The sequence below is a fragment of the Neofelis nebulosa genome, chromosome 1, assembly GCF_028018385.1.
Source record: "Neofelis nebulosa isolate mNeoNeb1 chromosome 1, mNeoNeb1.pri, whole genome shotgun sequence".
NCBI lineage: Eukaryota > Metazoa > Chordata > Mammalia > Carnivora > Felidae > Neofelis > Neofelis nebulosa.
Window position 1 is genome coordinate 148,512,064 of NC_080782.1, and position 19,589 is coordinate 148,531,652.

At 49.0% G+C, this 19,589-nt stretch overlaps 1 protein-coding gene across 1 annotated transcript in view; it reads right to left on the reverse strand.

Moving 5' to 3' along the window:
- COL23A1 (collagen type XXIII alpha 1 chain) overlaps positions 1–19,589 on the reverse strand; it is a 360,958-nt gene that overhangs the window by 61,703 nt on the left and 279,666 nt on the right. Inside the window, exon 3 of the mRNA XM_058739053.1 lies at positions 6,374–6,418. Coding sequence (XP_058595036.1) covers positions 6,374–6,418 — 45 coding nt within the window. The remainder of the gene's footprint in view (positions 1–6,373; positions 6,419–19,589) is intronic.

Sequence of the window (19,589 nt, forward strand, 5' to 3'; positions counted from 1 at the left end):
AAGACACTCAACTTCATAATCATTAAGGCAACGCAAATCGAGACCACAATGAGACATCGCCTTACATCCATTAGATAAAATGGCTACTATAAAAAAAAAATAGTGGCTCAGTCAGTTGGGGGTCCAACTCTTGATTTTGGCTCAGGTCATGATCTCACAGTTTGTGGGATCAAGCTCCGTGTCGGGCTCTCCACTGACAGTGTGGGATTCTCTCTTTCCCTCTCTCTGCCCCTCCCCTGCCTGCACATGCACGTGCTCTCTCTGTCTCTAAAAATAACCAAACTAAAATCAGAAAAGAACAAGTGTTAGTAAGGATGTGGAAAAATTGGAACCTTTGCGTTCTGTTGGTGGGTTTACGTCTGGACTCTTGATTCTGATTCATTAGTCTACATGCTTAAAGGTGTCTATTTTTATACCAGCACCATACTGTTTTGATTTCTATAGTTTTATAATATAGTTTGAAATCAGGACATGTGATGCCTCTGGCTTTGTTCTTCTTTCTCAGATTTCTTGGGGTATTTGGGGTTTTAAAAATCCATTTCCATTTAATGTAATTGCTCAGGAGACAGGATTTATGTGTGCTAATTTCTTATTTAATTTCTCTATATTTTATGTCTTTGTTGTCCCTCTATTACTCCATTACTGCTTCTTTTTTTAAAAACAGATATTTTATAAGTGTACCATTTTAATTCCCTTATTTCCCTTGCCATATTTTTGGAATAATTTTCTTAGTGATTTCCCTGGAGTTTATAAATACCATCTTAATAAATAATCTGGTTTACATGAGTAACAATTCACTTTCAACTGTACACAAATACTTTGCTCCAATAAAGCTGTGTTTGTTATCTCCTTCTTTGTACTTTTAGCGTACTTTTATGAAATTACCATTTCACGTGTCATAAGCCTATCAGCAGTTTTATCATTATTGCTTCATGCAACTGGCTTTTAAATCAGAAGAGAGAAAAGAGTTACAAATAAAAATTCATTTATACTGTCTCTCATATTCACCTATGTAACTAACTCACTAAAGCTCTTTATTTCTATATGTGGATTCAATTGCTGTCTAATGTCCTTTTATTTCAGATTGAAGGAATCCCTTTATTGTGTGTAAGTCAGGCTGATAGAAATCAATTCTCTCCATTTTTTGTTTATCTAGGCTGTCTTTTTTAAAAATTTTTTTAATGTTTTTTTTTTTTTAATTTATTTTTGACAGAGAGAGAGAGAGAGCGAGTGTGCATGAGCGGGGGAGGGGCAGAGAGAGAGGGAGACACAGAATCTGAAGCAGGCTCCCAGCTCCGAGCTGTCAGCACAGAGCCCGACGTGGGGCTTGAACTCACAGACCGCGAAATCATGACCTGAGCTGAAGTTGGATGCTCAACTGATGGAGCCACCCAGGCACCCCGCGACACGTCTTAATTTCTCTCACTTTTGCAGTATACTTTTGCTATAGATTTCTCTGTTAATAGTTTTTTCTCCCCACCACTTTGAATATGTCATCTGTATTGACTTTTGAGTCATGTTTTTCATTATTTCTAAGGAGAAATCAGCTATTAACCTTATCCAGGATCCCTTTACTGTGACGAGTCATTCGAGATTCTCTCTTCATTTTTTCCTTTTGGCAGCGTGGCTATGATATTCTTAAGTGTGGATCTCTTCTGAGTTTATCCTGTGTGGAGTTCGTTAAGCTTCTTGGATGTGTAGATGGATATTTTTGTTTCTATTTGGGAAGTTTGGGGCCACTAGTTGCTCATATATTCCTTCTGCCTCTTTCTCTGTCTTCTCCCCTTTCTCAGGCCTTTGTTATGGGTATATCAGCACACTTGACAGTTTCCCGCAGATCTCTGAGACTCTGTTCATTTTTTTTCATATTTTTTAATCTTCCTTAGACAGGATCATCTCAACAGACCTATCTTCAAGTTTGTTGATGCTTTCTTCTGCCAGCCCAAATCCACTATTGAACCTTTTCAGTGAATTTTTCATTTCAGTGATTGCAATTTACAGCTTCAGAATTTCTATTTGGTTCTTTTTTTCTATTTCTATTTCTATTTTTCTTTTGGTTCTTTTTATCTATTAATATTCTCCATTTGGTGGTACATAATTCTTCTGCTTTCCTTTAATTCCTTAGAGTTGGTTCCCTTTAGTTCTTCAAACATAATTTATAATAGTCCACATAAAATCTTTGTCTAGTAAGCATCTGGGATTCCTCAGAGACAGTTTTCATTGTCTGCATTTCCCCCTTTTTCATTGCTGTACTTTCTTGTGTCTTTGTGTGTCTCATAATTTTCTGTTAAAAACTGGGCGTTTAAAATAATCTGATGTGGTGACTCTGGAAATTAGATCCCCACCCTCCTTTCCAAGATTTGTTGTTGCTCTTTGTTTGTTGAGGGGTTTTCCTGGACCAATTCTCCAAAGTGTATGCTCTTTGTCATGTGCAGCTACTGAATTCTGTCTTGGTTAGCTTCACGGTCAGCATGGACAGAGGTTTCCTTTAATGCCTTGACCCAACAGGTCCCCCATTCTGTGCCAAGGGGCTCTGTGTGTGTGTTGGAGCACAACTTCAGTACACCGCCAGGTTACAACTCTCCCTTGGCCTTTACTTCCTGCTTGAGCAGGGCCTCGAGGTCAGCCAGAAGGGAGAGATTGGGGCTCTCTCAGGTCTCTGGTGGACATGTACACAGCCCTGCACATGCAATTGCTTTCTGGATTCCCAAGAATATGCTGGAACCTTTCAAAGCCCCTTTCAGTGGCTCATCCCCTAGATTTTCATTCAAGTTTTTGTGTCAGTTTCTTGCTTGCTCCTACTGGTATTGCTACCTTAGGCAGCTGCAATGTTAAACAATTGCTGCTGAGTGTTTTCGGCAAGCACTCTGGGATACAGCTTTTCCCAGTGAGCTCGGCATAAGGTCAAATAAAGACAGGTCCTATGTATGGACTTTTCCTGGAAGCTGACAGCTGGTGACAATTCTTTGGGAATAAGCATTTGCCTCAAATTGTTTTGCTTCCTCCATGGCTGCTACTTTTCACAGGTACCATGGTTGTGAGATTGATGGTTTTTTTTTTTTAATTTTTTTTTTTAATGTTTATTTATTTTTGAGACAGAGAGAGACAGAGCATGAACGGGGGAGGGTCAGAGAGAGAGGGAGACACAGAATCTGAAGCATGCTCCAGGCTCTGAGCTGTCAGCACAGAGCCTGATGCGGGGCTCGAACTCACGGACTGTGAGATCATGACCTGAGCCGAAGTCGGATGCTTAACCGACTGAGTCACCCAGGCGCCCCGAGATTGATGGTTTTTAAGGCTACCATGGGGCTGGGAAATGGGCAAGTTAAAATGCTAAAACCTCCCTGTTCTTAGCAAGATATTTGTCTTGAATAAACATTTCTTGGGTTGTTACCAGATTTTAATTTCCAGAACTCTGAAAAGGTCCATTTTTCCCCCTAGTATTCTTGCTGCAGATTTTCAGAAGTCCTTATTCTACCATTCCAGAAATGCCTCTTTTACTGAATTTTTAGAAAGGGTTTCTTGGGGTCAAGGTAGATTAAAAACCCTAATACTGACATGGCAAGGCAGACCTGTGTGATTGTAACAGAGCCAGTATGTGGCTATCTGTTAAAGTCCCAGTTCTTTTTTTTTTTTTTTTTTTAAGTTCTAGTTGTTAAATCACAGAAACTTCTGGAACTCTGAGACTTATTTGTCTCTATAGGTTTAGCACAGGCATCAGCCAAACCGATTAGATTGATTTGTCCTTGTCTCTTACTGCTTCCTAACCCTTTATTCTCCATTTGCCCACGAATCTCTCTTTCTCTTTTCCTCCTCCCTTTCCTCCCTCCTTCCTGTCAACAAGCATTTATTGACATCTCCTGAGTGCCTAGGGATTCAATCCTTGCTCTGAAGAGCCCATGCTTTGGTGGAGAAGGACAGGTGTGCAAAACAGACCACCACAACCAGGTACAGAAGTGCTGGGACCGGGGGAGGAATCTGGGGATGCGGAAGCCGGGGAGAGTGGATGATTTTGGGGAAAGGAGGGTCTGGACAGAAAAAGGATCCTGCCCAAGGTCCCTAGTTCCCCAGAGTGCAAGAGCAGTGCTGAGAAATGGGGGAGATGAGAAATCCATTCTATCACGACGGAAATGCATAAACACGGCAGGGCCCTGAAGGCATTTTCCAGGCAAAGGTTCCCACAGGCAGGGTCAGCTCTGTCTGCAGGTTTGTGGCCACAGCAGCAGCAGGAAGGCATCTCGGCCAGATTACTGGCCCACCAGACAAAAAGAGCCTTTCTCCCTGGGACACAGGAAAAGGCCTGGTTTGTACAAGGGAAGGCGCCACAGCCAGGATGTGCATGTGCGTGAAACTATCTGGAAATAAACAGGAGGTCCAGCCCAAGCTAATCCAAGAGGGACATCTGCTCTGTGCCACTCACACCATTCCCTGACAGGCAGGGGATCAGGAACCGTCATGGGAAAAGGCAGGGAAGGGAGGGGGTGTTGCCCCTCCCTTGCCCAGCAGCTGACCTTAGACAAGACACTTCTCCCCTTGGAGCCTCAGTTTCCTTATCTACAAAATGGGGATGATAACATATTCTTATCTTTTGCAGCATTCTGTGAGGGTCACACGAGATGAAGGACTTGAAAGGACCCGGCACAGAGGCCAAGTAAATCCTGGTCTTTCTTTGACTTTTAGACTGTGTTAAACCCGAGTCATAATTCGAATGGATTTTTGGAGTAATATACTTCGTTCTCAAAAAAGTCACTATGTATTAAAGGGCATCAGAAGCCTACAATAAAATGCAACGAAACCTTTTACATGGTAGAAAGGAGGACTGAGTGGTGAAGTGTGTTTTTGGAGAGCCGGTGGTGTGTGTGTGTGTGTGTGTGTGTGTGTGTGTGTGTGTGTGTGTGTTGGGGGAGTGATTACACACAAAACCAGTGAAGAAAAAAAATAGTAAAGAAAAGTCGTGGCACTCTAACACAAAGCAGCCTTCAGCTCTGGAAGTCAAAGCAAGCAGAGAACCGTGAAGGGCATTTCCTAGTAATGAACTCTGGGGAGTTTATCTGGAAGTCCTCTCGGTAAGGAATTAGATAAGGCAAGCAGGCAGCAGTAGGAGAGGCGGGAAGCCCACGCCCAGCACCCGGGAGAAGAGTCTGATTCAAGGAGAGAACTTCCCCATTTCCCCCTGGGGTGCAATCTGCTTGGTGGTGGGTCCCTCTGGCATCACCAGCACACTCTCCTGGTGAAGTTGCTTAGAGGCTGAGGATGTGCTCATTCACTCTGTGCATGTTCGTTCCAGAGCCTGCTGTGTGCCAGGCTCCGGACTGGGTGTTGAAGATTCAGGTGGGGGTTGGGGGGTGGATAGAGCCCCCAGCCAGCGGGGTTAGAGAAGGCTTTTTGGAGGAGATGCCTGAACTAGGTTTAAGGACAAAGAGTAATGAACTTGGCCCAAGAGCCCAGGTAGAGGGGGGAGATTGACAGGGACTTGGCGTGGGGGATGGGGAAAGGGAGGGAGGTCAGGGATGCTGTCCTGGAGTCTGCACAGGGATCTGGTGGCTGGAGTCTCCCCATGACGATGATGATGACAGGGAGCCAGAGGAGAGCAGGTGGGGGTTGCTGGGTTCATTGGGGCAAAGTCCAACCTCCAGGCTGGAGACGACTTGGGTGGAGGCGTCATCAGCGTCACAAGACAGCTGGAGCCACAGGGGTGTCAGAAAGGACAGAAGAGCATCTCTGGCAGGCTGGTTTGAGAGGTAAGGGTCCCAGAGAACAGGCAGAGAGGGAGGGTGGGAGATGAGGGAGAAAAGGCAGGCCAGAGCTCACCAAGAGACCTTGGATGATGGAAGGGGAGGTGGGGAGCTGGGTGGGGACAGGGTGTGGGGAAGCTTCTAGAAGCTTCACTGCCATGGGGGTGTGCAGGGTGAGTGCATTTTGGGTGAAATGAAGGTGGCAGAAGCGTGTGGCAGGAAGGTGGAGGACGCCCCTCTTGGCACTCTGTCAGGCCTCGGGAGGGCAGGGGACACTCACAGGAGGGCTGTCGCATTGCGTGGAGAGACAGGGGTCTGGTGGAACTATCAGTGGCCCCCACAAAGGAAAGAGAGTGTTTCAGAGGCTGATCATGACATTCAGGGAATGGCCAAGGGCACAGAGGGACTGTCACTGGCATTGCAGATGCCAAGAAGCCAAGAAAGGAGGTACCTGACACTGTGGCTCCGGGGACAGTGGCCAGTTGGAAGGCAGAGGAAGACCTGGCCCCAGGGCCACGCGTCCTGTGTTATGGGGGGGGGGGGCGTACGGGGACTGGCACCTCCAGCCAGGTCCCAGGTCTCGATGAGGGCAGACTTCCAGGCCTGGGTTTGGAAACTAAGCAAACGTGGGGACTCACCAGGGTCGCCTCTTCTTCCAGCCTTGCCGCGCCGTCCGGGGGGTCCTAGACAGGAAAACAAGGACAGACTGGTTGAGAAAGGAAGCCAGTGGGCTTGGGCGCAGCAACCCCCGCCTCCCCCCCGCCCTGGTGTCCCTGGGCTTGCCCACTGCCCTCACATCCATGGTTCACTTAGTCTCTCACAAGTCATTCCCCACCTGAAGAGACTGACTACCCAGAGACTCAGGAGGCAGAAGAGTCTGGAGCTGAGAAACCTGGTCTAGGAGAAGAATAAAGCCGAAACTGAGAGTCCCCTTGCCAAAGGCCTGACAAGTGCTTTTTAATATTCCCTAACATAAAACATCGGAGACAACACATCCCATAGAGACACTATCATGGCTTCCAAATGCTGAAACTCGGTAACATCAGGCGCCGTCCTGTCCACTGACTCACTGTTCTTACTTCACTGGCTAGAGCCTTCGGCACCTCCCTCCCCCACGGACCCGGGGGAGCTGCTCATGAATTTCTCCTAATTGATCGCACGTAATGGCCACACCAATGTGCAACGTCCTCCATCTATAGTTTTTTTTTTTTTTAAGTTTATTTATTTATTCATTTATTTTGAGAGACAGAGCATGAGCTGGGGAGGGGGAGATAAGAGAGGGAGAGACATAATCCCAAGCAGGCCCCCAACCTTCAGCGAGGAGCCCAGTGAGGGGCTTGAATTCACAAACCACGAGATCATGACCTGAGCCCGAACCAAGAGTCGGATGCTCAACCAGCTGAGCCACCCAGGGACCCCCTCCATCTACAGGTTTTTAAGCCTTTCTGAATTTGTGACGTGGACCACCCTGGCCTCCGCCTTCTCCCTGCTCTGCCCACGTGGGTCCCCCCCACTCAGCAACCACAACGCTGAAGGAGGGGAATGCTGACCAGCCAGCCCCTCTGCCCCAGGTCAGGGGTCCATTTTCTCAGGTGCTGGGGGAAAAGGTATGCAGAAGTGAAGTCATGTGTATAGACTTCCATTTGAGATGGCATGTGATACCTCTCCTTCCACGGTGCCCACCCACTGCATGGCGGCCTGGTGGGACACGGATAGGGTAGATCCGCAGATCCACAGGCTATGCCTGTATTACAAGGAACTGCCCCTTCCTATAAAAGTCGACCTTGAACTCCCTCCAAAATCCCTCAGCACAATCACAGAGGAGAGACTGAGGCTGGCCACAAATCAGGTCTGAGGCAGGATGGTTTACTAAGAAATTCATGTGTATGAACTTTCCTTCCTTTCTCCTGTTGTCAAGTGTACAGTCATGGGGCACCCTGGCCCAGGGATCGGGATTGGGCATAAAAACAGAAGCAGCCCCAGGTCAGCGACACTTCTAGACTTTTGTTGAGGCACAGTCCTGGATGAAGAGGAGGGAGAATCTTTACGGAAAAGAGAGAGAGAAGAGAGAGACTCCGCTGGATGTGGAAGATGCCCCTCAGTGCTATGTTGACTCTAAAACCTTTGCAGGCCTGGGGGTGGGTGAGGATGGATTTCTTTCCTCAGAGAGAGGAAACAGACAGAGAGACAGGGCATGAGTGGGGGAAGGGCAGAGAGAGAGGGAGACACAGAATCCAAAGCAGGCTCCGGGCTCTGAGCTATCAGTACAGAGCCTGTTGGGGGCTCAAACCCATGAACCACAAGATCATGACTTGAGCCGAAGTTGGGCACTTAACTGACTGAGCCGCCGAGGCGCCCCGAGGATGGATTTCTTGCCAGTCTCAAGGATGGGTGTTTGAGGTCAGCATGGTTAAGCATAACTTATTAAAGATGAGAAATGCGCTATTTCTTGCACTCTTGAGTTTGCCATTCAAACAAATTTTCATTGTGTTCAAAGACACAACATAAAATGTACCATCTTAGCCATTTTTAAGTGTCCAGTACAGAAGTGTTAACAACACACACATAGTGCAATGGAGCTCTAAGACTTTTTCATCTTGCAGGATTCGAAACTCTATCTATGGAACAACTCCCCTTTCCCTATTCTCCAGCCCTGGGCAAATTCTGCATTGTTTCTAAGAGTTTGCTTGTTCTAGGTGTCTCATAGAATGCAATCATACAGTATTTGTCTTTTTGTGACTGGCTTGTTTTACTTAATGTAATGTCCTCAGAGTTCATCCATGTGGTAGCAGGTGACAATTTCCTTCTTTTTTTTTTTTTTAAGGTGAATAAATATTCCACTGTAAGCATACACCGCTTTTTAAAGTTTTATTTATTAATTTTGAATAAGAGAGAGAGAGAGAGAAAGCACAAGTAGAGGAGGAACAGAGAGAGAAGGAGAGAGAATCTCAAGCAGGCTCTGCACTATCATCACAGAGCCCAAAGTGGGGCTCAAACTCACGAACTGTGAGCCGAAATCAAGAATCGGATGCTTTAAAAAAAAGAAAAAAGAATCGGACACTTAACCGACTGAGCCCCCTGGGCACCCCCATACACCACATTTTCTTGATCCATTCACCTCATCTGGTGATGGACACTTGGGTTGCTTCTACCTCTTGACCATTGTGAACAGCACTGCAATGAACATGCGTGTGCAACCATCTCTTCAAGATCCGGGTGTCAATGCTTTTGGCTATATACTTGCAAGCAGAGTTGCTGGGTCATACAGTAATTCCATTTTTAATTTTTTGAGGCACCTCCATCCTGTCTTCTATGCTGACAATACCATTTTATGTTCCCACCAACAGTGCACAAAGGCTTCAATTTCTCTACGGGCTCGCTGACCCTTGTTATTTTGTTTTGTCTTGTTTTGTTTTGCTTTTTGGTAGTGGCCACTCTAATGAGTATGATGTGATATCTCATTGTGGTTTTAATTTGCATTTCCTTAATAATTAGTGATGTCGAGCATCTCTTCATATACCTGTTGGCTATTTGTATGTGTATGTCTTCTTTGGAGAAATGTCTATTCAAGCAAGCCCTTTACCCATTTTGTTTTAATTTTTTTAAATGTTTGTTTATTTATTTTTTTAAGAAAGAGAGAGACAGAGAGTGAGAGGGGAAGAGAGAGAGACACACACACAGAATCCAAAGCAGGCTCCAGGCTCTGAGCTGCCAGCACAGAGCCCTACGCGGGGCTCGAACCCAAGAACTGTGAGATCATGACCTGAGCCGAAGTCAGACACTCAACTGACTGAGCCACCCAGGCGCCCGCCCTTTGCTCATTTTTTAGTTGGATTTTTGTGGTCATTGTTGAGTGGCAGGAGTTCCCATCTTCTGGATATTAACCCCTTATCAGGCACGTGGTATGCAAACATCATCTCCCATTCTGCAAGTTGCCTTTGTGCTGTTGATTTTTCCCTCTGCTGGGCTGGAGTTTTTAAGTTTGATGTAGCTCAGTTTGTCTATCTTTGCTTTTGTTGCCTTTTTAACCTTTTGAGTTAATTTTTATCTATGGTGTGAGGTAAGGGCCCTGGTGCTTCATTCTTTTGCCTGTGGATATTCAGTTTCCCAACACCATTTGTTGAAGAGACTGTCTTTTCCCCACTGTATAGCCTTGGCACCTTTGCTGAAGATATTTTGTCCATATAAAGGATGCACCCCTGAGTTTTGAGAGCAGAAGTTCATGCCAGTTACATGGCCCTTGATTTTCCTTGATACTGGATACAGCCCTTGAGTTTTGTACTGGAGTCGCCCAAGGGCCATGTCAACTAGGTAAGGCACTCTCATAACAGAGTAGTGAGGGATTTGCAGTTCACGGAGCACCTCCATGTCCATGACCTCAGATGGGACCTGTGATGCCCATGTTGTCCGGTCACCTGCCAACCTGACATCTCCCCGTTGACATCTCAGGCCCACTGAGGCCAAAACATACATCCCGGTCTCCTCCCCAGCTCCTGTATGGGGCTGACTGGGCCTGGGAACCTTGTACAGCTGGCCTGGTGTTAGGCCTTCTCTCCTCTCAGGGCACATCTGTTTTCAGGGAAAGCGAGAGTGTGGGAATAGGAACCCCCACTGGCACACACAGCATCACGCTCCTCTGCTTGTAGGAGGGAAAAGGCCCACGTTCACTCGCAAGGCCCAGCGCCCTGGCTTCTGGCTTCCGGGCTTTCACCAGGTTACAGAGGCTCATGCTTGGCTCTGCCTCAGGCTGAGCTCTTGAGGGACATGGCAAAAAAGGGGCCCGTGAGTGGAAGAGTGAGCCAGGCTCTTCCTGGGCCTGAGAGCTAAAGCACACCATGGCTTCCTGCTGGTCACTACTGAGTCTGACTGTAAAAGTCTCATCTTGCATAACTCAAGCCAGATGAAGACATTTGCCTTCGCCGAGGCGGCTGAACTAATGGATTTGTCTGGTGGTTCTCCCAGGTGGCACGGTTAGGCAGAAGGCTTGATGAAGAGGGGTGCTAAGCAGGCGAGTGGCTGCCCAGGCAGAGTGGGACGCCCACCTCCCAGAGGCTATGGACAAGTTCCCAGCGGGCCTGGAGTGGGGCAGGGCCTGGGTATTGCTGGGCACCCTGGGCTTGTGGGGCTGCAGGCTTCACAGGACTCCCAAATGAAAGGGTCTCGGTAGAGAAAGAGAAGGAGCCTGATGCTTTTGAACCCACTCTGAGGCCAGCCCAAACCAGATACTGGAGTCTTCTGTGTGAGCAACTCACAGATTGACAACTGGTCAACCCTTTGTGCAAACAAACAAAGGAGGGCCCTGGCCCAGTGGTTTGCCCCAGAGATTTCTCCTCATTGTTTTTCTTCTTTTCTTTCCTTTCTGGAGTGGGGGAAAACCTCTCCCATGGCTAGCACAGATTCAGACATCCAGGTTGCCCTGGGAAGCATCTGGAAGCATGTTTTTTTTTTTTTTTTTTTTTTTTTTTAAATTTTTTTTTTTTCAACATTTTTTATTTATTTTTGGGACAGAGAGAGACAGAGCATGAACGGGGGAGGGGCAGAGAGAGAGGGAGACACAGAATCGGAAACAGGCTCCAGGCTCCGAGCCATCGGCCCAGAGCCTGACGCGGGGCTCGAACTCACGGACCGCGAGATCGTGACCTGGCTGAAGTCGGACGCTTAACCGACTGCGCCACCCAGGCGCCCCTGGAAGCATGTTTTGAGTGGCCTGCCTATGTACAGATGGGGAAACTGAGGCTTTCCGGGGGAAGACAGGTCTTGCCCAAGGATGATGCTCTTGGGAAAATGGTTTCCAGCTGGAAAATCCATCCATGATGAAGACCAGCTTCTGCTGTTTTCCCCACCTCTGTGAGGAACCCATACACTGCTGGGTCGGGATTTGGCAGCTGTGGGGACCCCAGTGTTTAACCGTGAATGCTGCCATGGTGGCACCTTGGAGGTGTCCTTCCAGAGGCTGTGTGCCACAGACACCAGCAAGGCAGTGGCTGCCTAGGAGGGGAAAAGACATGACTCATGAGTGATATGTAAGCTGTTTACCTGGAGGAGTTACTCAACCTCTCTGAGCCCTAGGTTCCCAACCCACAAGGGTGAAATTTTAGGGGTGATGGAATTATAGCTGCCTTGCAGAACTGTTAAACAGAAGAGCTGTCAGCAGACACACCAGCTTGGGGGGCACAAATGAGGTGCCTATTTGGGATCCCAGTAAGTAACTGGCTGGAGGGGGGCCTTTGGGCCTTCAGAACACGGGGTCCTGATGTAAACGGGCTCTCATGTGTCCACCAGGGTGGGTAAAGCTTGAGACACAGTGGCTCTACTTCAGGGACTTCATGGGCAGGGCTTTGTCTGGGGATTTTCCATGTCCCTCCTCGCGGTCTAAGGAGCTAGGGATCAGGATGCAGGGGTCAAATGGTTTGGGAATGGGGTTCCTGAAAGAAATCCTGGGTTTTCAGGCCAAGCCCAGGCTCCAGATTGCTGTGGAATGACCTGTGACCACCATCTGCACATGAAGTAACCAGGGAGAACGATGGTTTTCTCGAGCACTGTTCGAAGCCAGACAAAATGGAATGATTTCTAACTCATAAAAATCTGGAGAACTCATGCCACCGACCAGCTCCAAAGGGGGGGCCCAAACATCAGCAGGCTTCCCTTGGAGGTGTCAAGCCCAAGGATGTAGCTCTCAAAGTGGTGGTCTCCTCAAGCCTCGATGGCACTAACTGCCCCCAGGACCCCTCCTCCAGCAATGTCTGCCTTACTGCGGCCCTGGGGCTGCCCGCCCAGCCAGGCCATGTACGGGCCAGCCTGCCCAGGCCCGTGTTCTGTGGGCCACTCAGCCCTCAGCCCTTCCCATGCTCCTCCCTCCTGCCAGCCCCTAAGGCCAGGTGGCTTTTTGTGTAATTCATCTTATTGAATCTACATACAGTTCTAGAAAACGCTTTCATCTCTTCCCACACCGTTTTCCCTAAAGACTAGGGAAAATGAGGCTCAGCGACGTCAAGAAATGCTGCCAGAGGCAACAGAAAAGCTGGAAGCAACCCAAATGTCCACGGATGGGTGAACGGATGAAGAAAATGTGATGTATGCACACAACAGAATATTATTCAGCCTTAAAAAGGAGAGCATTCTGACATGTGCCACAATATGGGTGAACTTTGAGGACATCACGTCAGGTGAAATCAGCCCATCACAAAAGGACAAATACTATTATGATTGCCCTCATACGAGGTACCTGGAGTTGTCAAATTCATAGAGACAAAAAGAAGGGTGGTTGGCAGGGACTGGGTGGGGGGGCATGGGGACTTAGTGTTTAATGGGGACAGGGTTTCCTGTCAGGATGATGAAAAAGTTCTGGAAACAGATAGTAGTGATGGTTGAACAACATCGTGAATATACTTCATGCCACTGGCTTATAGCACTTAAAAACACAGTCAAAATGGGGCACCTGGGTGGCTCAGTCAGTTAAGCATCTGACTCGATTTCAGCTCAGGTCATGATCTCGCAGTTCATGAGTTCAAGCCCCACGTCGGGCTCTGTGCTGACAACATGGAGCCTGCTTGGGATTCTGTCTCTCTCTCTCTCTCTGCCCCTCCCCTGCTTGCTCTCTATCTCTCTGTCAAAATAAATAAACAGACATTTAAAAAAACCAGTTAAAATGGTAAATTTTATGTTGTGTGTATTTTACCAAACCTAAAAAAGGAACTATTCCCAGGGTTCTCAGCTCCCAAGGACCAGAGCATGACGAAGAACTCAGGGGGGCCTCACAGAGACCACAGAAATGTTGTTGGCAGCGTAGCTAATGACTGAAGCTGCATGTCTACTGAGAGGCTGGCACTGTGTAGTCACAGGGGACGGTGGCATCCCCAAGGTCACACATTGAGGAGATGGCAGAATAGGAATCTGAACCCAGGTCTCTGTGACTCCAGTGCATTGTCCTCTGAACTCTTCGGTCGTTGTGACCAAGGCCAAGTTCTTACCATCATCCCAGGATGTGGCCATAGCCTCATGGGCATCGGAGGCCCCTTTATCTGACCTTCTTCCCAGAACTCTAGGACGGGCCTGGGGATCCAGGGATGTGAATGCCCCAGACCTTCAGTCTGGAGGTCCTTGCGGTTGTCTGAGGCCCCCCGGCCATCACTGGGGTGTGCGTTGAGCAGAGAAGGCAGGGGAGGTCCCTGGATTTGAGCGTCTAACATCAGATCACCAAAACACGTCCCCAGATAATTTTGTTTTATAAGTTTCAGGCCAACCTCGGAGTTGAAAACTCTTGCCCCGGGGGAGGGTAGCATTCTCCCTGCTCATTTCCTGCTTGGGCTAATGAAGCCCTCTGTCCCTTGCAGGAGTGGGGGCAGGTGTGTCCTGTGGCCACCTGGCAGGTTGCTTGAGCTTGGCCAGTACCGAGGGCCATGCTGTACTCTGGGAATTAAAATCACAGCTTCTTGCTCAGCACATACAGCTCATTCCAAAAGGGGTTTATTGTCCCCGCAGGCTCCACCATCCACCACGCTACTGGGAGCCCTGCTGCTTTTTGGAAGGTCCTGAAGCAGTTTGGAAGACCAATGCCACAGGCTGCTGGGCTGGTAGGGCAAATGTTTGCTTGGAACCAGGGTTGTGTCCAGGCTGGTGGCAGACTCCCACAGCCCCAGGGACCAGACCTGGCAAGCCCACTTAGATATCATGCCATTTACCGACTGAACGAACAGGGTCCATCGCAGGGGGTGGGGGGCAGGCTGGTGGTGCCCTGCACATTCACAAAGGGCCTCAAATGTGGACACTGTTATTCTCTCCAAAGGAGCGGATAGTCCTGGATGGCTCCAGCGGCCCCCAACAGTGTTTAATAAAAACAAGTTAGGTGGTACCATTTACTGAGTGCTTTACGGTTGGTCTAATCTTGGTTCACAGTATGAACCGAGCTATTCTTCATATCGAACCTATGAGGAAAACTACCATTATCATCTCTGCTTTATAGATGGAGACACTGAGGTACAGAGAGATGAAGTGACCCTCCGAGTCATACAGCCAGTAGTAGGTGGGGCCATGCAATGTAGGCCCTGGGACCGCGCGTCCAAACCCTGCTGCCTGCCTCCCGCACAAGAAGATGCTGTTGAAGGTGAGGGGTTCTAATAGTCCATGAGGTCTAGTACGACTTCTTTTTTTTTTTTTACATTTATTTATTTTTTTTGAGAGACATAGAGAAAGCACAAGCTGGGGAGGGGCAGAGAGAGAAGGAGACACAGAATCCAAAGCAGGCTCCAGGCTCCGAGCACAGAGCCCGAGGCTGGGCTCCAACTCACAAGCCATGAGATCATGACCTGAGCCGAAGTCGGATGCTCAACCGACTCAGCCACCCAGGTGCCCCTGTCTAGTACCACCTCTTGGGGTTTGTTATTATTATTATGTGTGTGTGTGTGTGTGTGTGTGTGTGTGTGTGTGTGTGTATAATGTTTATTTATTTTTGAGAGAGAGAGAGCAAGCAGGGGTGGGACAGACAGAGAGAGGACACAGAGGATTCAAAGTGGGCTCTGTGCTGACCACAGAGGGCCCAATGGGGGGCTCAAACTCAAGAACTGGGAGATCATGACCTGAGCCAAAGTCGGAGGCTCAACCCACTGAGCCTCCAGGCAATCCTGTTATTAGTATATTTTTATTTTTTTTGACGTTTATTTATTTTTGAGAGACAGAGAGAGACAGAGCATGAGTGGGGGAGGGGAAGAGAGAGGGAGACACAGAATCCGAAGCAGGCTCCAGGCTCCGAGCTGTCAGCACTTAGCCCGAGGCAGGGCTTGAATCCATGAACCGCGAGATCATGACCTCAGCTGAGGAAGCCGGACACTTAACCGACTGAGCCACCCAGGCACCCCTGTGATATTTTAAAAAATACTGGGAACCACACAAAATGGAAAGGGCCTGGGGATGGCTCTCAGAGGCCTGTGAATTAAATACTGAATTAAAAGGCCACATGCTACCACCAGCACTGGAGGCCTGGAATGACTGGGGCCCAATTTTGGCATGCTCTCCTCACGCCATCTGAAGTGCCTGCCCTTTCCAGGCTGGTTCCTCTTCTTGGGTCAGGAGAGGCTTTACTAAAGCATTTAAAACAGGATCAAGGAGTTCAGACCTATTACTCATGCAGGTGGCACACCAAACCCAAGAACCATCTCCCATGGGTCCTGGTGGGAAGGGCTCAGGCAAGGTGGGGGGAGGGGGCAGACCTGCTGACACTTGCTGACTCATGCAGGCCACACGCTGGGAACTTCTGCCATCTCTCTTGCTCTCTCTTTTTACTTTAAAGAGCAAAAAAGAGAGAGAGCGAGAGTACGACGGCATGTGCGCACTTGAGCGTATAAGCAAGTGGGGAGGGGCAAAGGGAGCGAGAATCCCAAGCAGGTTCCACGCTCAGCGCAGAGCCTCACGAGGGACTCAGATACCACCACCCTGGGATCATGACCTGAACTGAAATCAAGAGTTGGACGTTTGAGCGACTGAGCCACCCAGGCGCCCAGCTTCTGCTCTCTCTTTAAGCCTGATCATAACTCAGAGATGTGGATATGATCGGCCCTGATTACAGAAAAGGAAATTGAGGCCCAAAGGGAGGTGACCTGTCCAAGTCACAGAGTTACTCAGGGGCCAAGAGGTGGGCTCAGGTCTGCCAGGGCTCTTGTTGGTACCAAGGCTGCCCTGCTAAGTGCCTTACTTTTGGGGAAATGGGCTGTGGTTTAGGCACCAGACCTAAAAATATGGAATGTCTCATCCAGACACAAGAGTGAGAAGGACTTAGAAAGGAGAACACGGGTGGATGGTGTTCAGTGACAGGGCTCATGGAAGGGCTTCTGGTCGACAATGTGTGGGGCTGCCAGGGTCCTGTGTCTTAGTGCAGAGACTTTAGGGGACTTCTTGAAGGATCCTTCTGAGTGACGGATGTAAGGTACATGGGTACCCCATGTTGGGGCCACCCGGTCACAGGCCATTTCTTGGGCTTAGCAGAGTGCCCTCCCCACTGCCCTTGACTCAGGCTATGGAAGGGACTAAGCAAATTCACACGAAGAATGAGGGTCTGGGAGATACCCTGGCACTCCTCTCCCATGGGGCTCAAAGCATCTCTGAAGGGTAAAGAGGCCCTGACCAGCCAGCTGGCCTGGACTGGAAGAAGTGTGTAGGGAGGGACTCTCTACCCCTGCCCGGGCTCTCAAAAGGTGGAGGTTGGGAGGTTAACCTGAATATGGAAAGAGCTGGTGCCCAGGCAAAGAAAGATATTGGATACCAAGAAATTGCGGCTGCCCAGGCGGGGAGTACATCCGGAGCACCAGCTGTGGGTCACTGGTGTTAGGTACAAAAGCTTGGGGTCACTCTCTGGGGCTCGGCCAGACCCAGATCTGTGCTGGTGCAAATCAGCTTCTCCCCAGAGCCTATCATCTCCTGAGATCCTGTTTCCTGTTGGAAAACAGGCTCCAGAGAGACGCACAGAAACCAGCACACCCCAAATATACCAAATTCCTCAACTCCCCATTCACCCCAAAGCCTTAATCACTGACATATGGGCCAATGTGTATCCCTTCGAACTTAACGAAGGCCAGGATTTATTGCTTGCAGAGAATGAAAAGCTTTTTATTTTTTATTTTTTACTTTATTTTATTTTGAACTTAAAAGCCATTCATGAGAGCTTTGATTTTCATGAGAATGCCTCATAACCTGCAGGTTAACTGCCCCGCCCTGCCCCAAGCAGAAGGTCCTAGAAAAGGGCAGGTGAGGCCGGGCAGCTGGAGGTCTTTGGAACGTGGCCAACATGGTGTGGCCATGGACTTAGGGAATGACACTCAGGAAAAAAGGTGGCCACTTAGCCCGAGCCACCTGCTTCAAGGTGATCTGACCCCGTGGGCCCTGGACTTTGGACTCTAGGCTCCTTGGGACAGGAAAACAAAGCTTCCTGGAGGGAAGGCCATGCCAGCCGCCAGCAGGGCCTAGGGTGTTTTAACTTATGCATCTAGTAAATATGGGGAGCCGGTGGGTGCTAGGGTGACCAACCATTGCAGTGTGCCCAGGACTTTTCTAGGACTTTTAGGCAAATTGGGATAGGTGGTCACTCCGGCGGGCAGCCGGTGAGGAAGGAGGCTCTCAGCACTGCCTATGTACTGCCTGCTCCCCCTCACTCCCCACCCTCTGCCACAAGGCCTTCCTTCTGCTTCTTGAATTCTGCCCGGACTACTCTTACCTCAGGACCTTTGCACGTACATCTCTACACGGCTGACTCTTCACTGTGCCTTCCCTGGTGACTGTCTGAAGTGGCCTGACCCTAGGCACTCTCTATGATTTTTTCCTGTTTTTATTTTCTTCTAGCCACTTCTCTCTATCTTATTGATTTTATTTGCCTTTTAGGATTTATGGTTTCTGTCTCCCCAGTAGAATGTCAGTTCCCTGAGGACTATTGGTTCATGAATGGGGCCTGACACACGGGCTGGTGCTGAACAAATGGTCAGGGCATGAATGAACTCTGTTCTCGTTGTGGGAGAGCCCTGAGGTCCTGGGACCCTGAAGACAGACAGCAGGAAGGACGCAGAGCCCTTTTGAGTCCAGGAGAAGGAGGAGGGATATAAACTCCGAGGCACCTGCTGGCTGATGGGTGTGTAACCAGACCTCATGTAATTCTCACAGTGGACCCACGGGGGCAGGGACACTAGTGCCCCTTGTTACAGAGCGAGGGAGGGACAAGGGCTACCCAAAGTCAATAGGCCCCACAGCCTGGGCCCACCGACAGGACTCAAGTGTGAAGAACCTGCTGCAGCTTCACAGACCACTCGCTGCAGAGGAGCCTAGAGCCAGTGTGGGAAGATTTGAGGGGCCCCGAGGGGCTGCTCCCAGCACTATTGACTCACACTCTCAAGGGGCCTCGAGTAATTCACCATTTGTTTTTCTTGACCCCCAGGGCCAGGGCTGAGGCCCACACTCCCGCTGGAGAGTTTCAGCTGTCAAGAGCCGGGTCTGATTTCCCAGGCCCTCATTTGCTGAGTCTGCCTGGCTCAGAGGGGACTCCACCCGCTTCCCTGCCACCCAGTCAGCGGCTCCCTGCCCTTGGGTGTTGTTGGGCCCTTACGGAGGGCCTGGGACCTGCTCTCCCTCCACACTCAGACAATCGCGTGCCAGCAGACCCTTCTACTTCAGCACTTGTTCTTCCTCCTGACCCTGGGGCGCTCAGTAACACTGGGCCCGGCCATGTTTAGGGCAGCATTATTGTCTGACCAGCTTTATTGAGATAGAATTCACACACCACACAACTCACCCTTTCAATCTATTACACTATAAACATTTTTATTCTCTCCTTTTTCTAATGTTTATTTACTTATTTTTGAGAGAAAGAGAGGGTGAGCCAGGGAGGGGCAGAAAGAGAGGTGGGGAGAGAATCCCAACCAGGTTCCATGCTTCCAGCTCAGCACTTGACATGGGGCTCGATGCCACAAATTGTGACATCGTGACCTGAGCTGAAATCAAGAGTCAGAGGCTTAACTGACTGAGCCCCTGAGGCGCCCCTCATTTTTATTATTTCTGAAAAATAATAAGTGGTAAGTTTATTTCTTAAAAATTGTGGTCACCGAAAAGTGACTATCTTCACCATTGTTGAGATACAGTTGAGCAGCATTAAGCATGTTCATGCTGTTGTGCAACAATCACCCCCATCCGTCTCCAGAACTCTCTTGTCTTGCAAAACTGAAACTCTGTCCCCATTAAACACCAACTTCCCATCCCCGATCCTGCCAGCTCCTGGCCACCACCTCTCCCCTTTCTGTCTCTATGGATTTGCCTGCTCTAGATATGTCATATGAATGGGATCGCACAGTATCTGTCCTTTCATGACCAGCTTGTTTTACT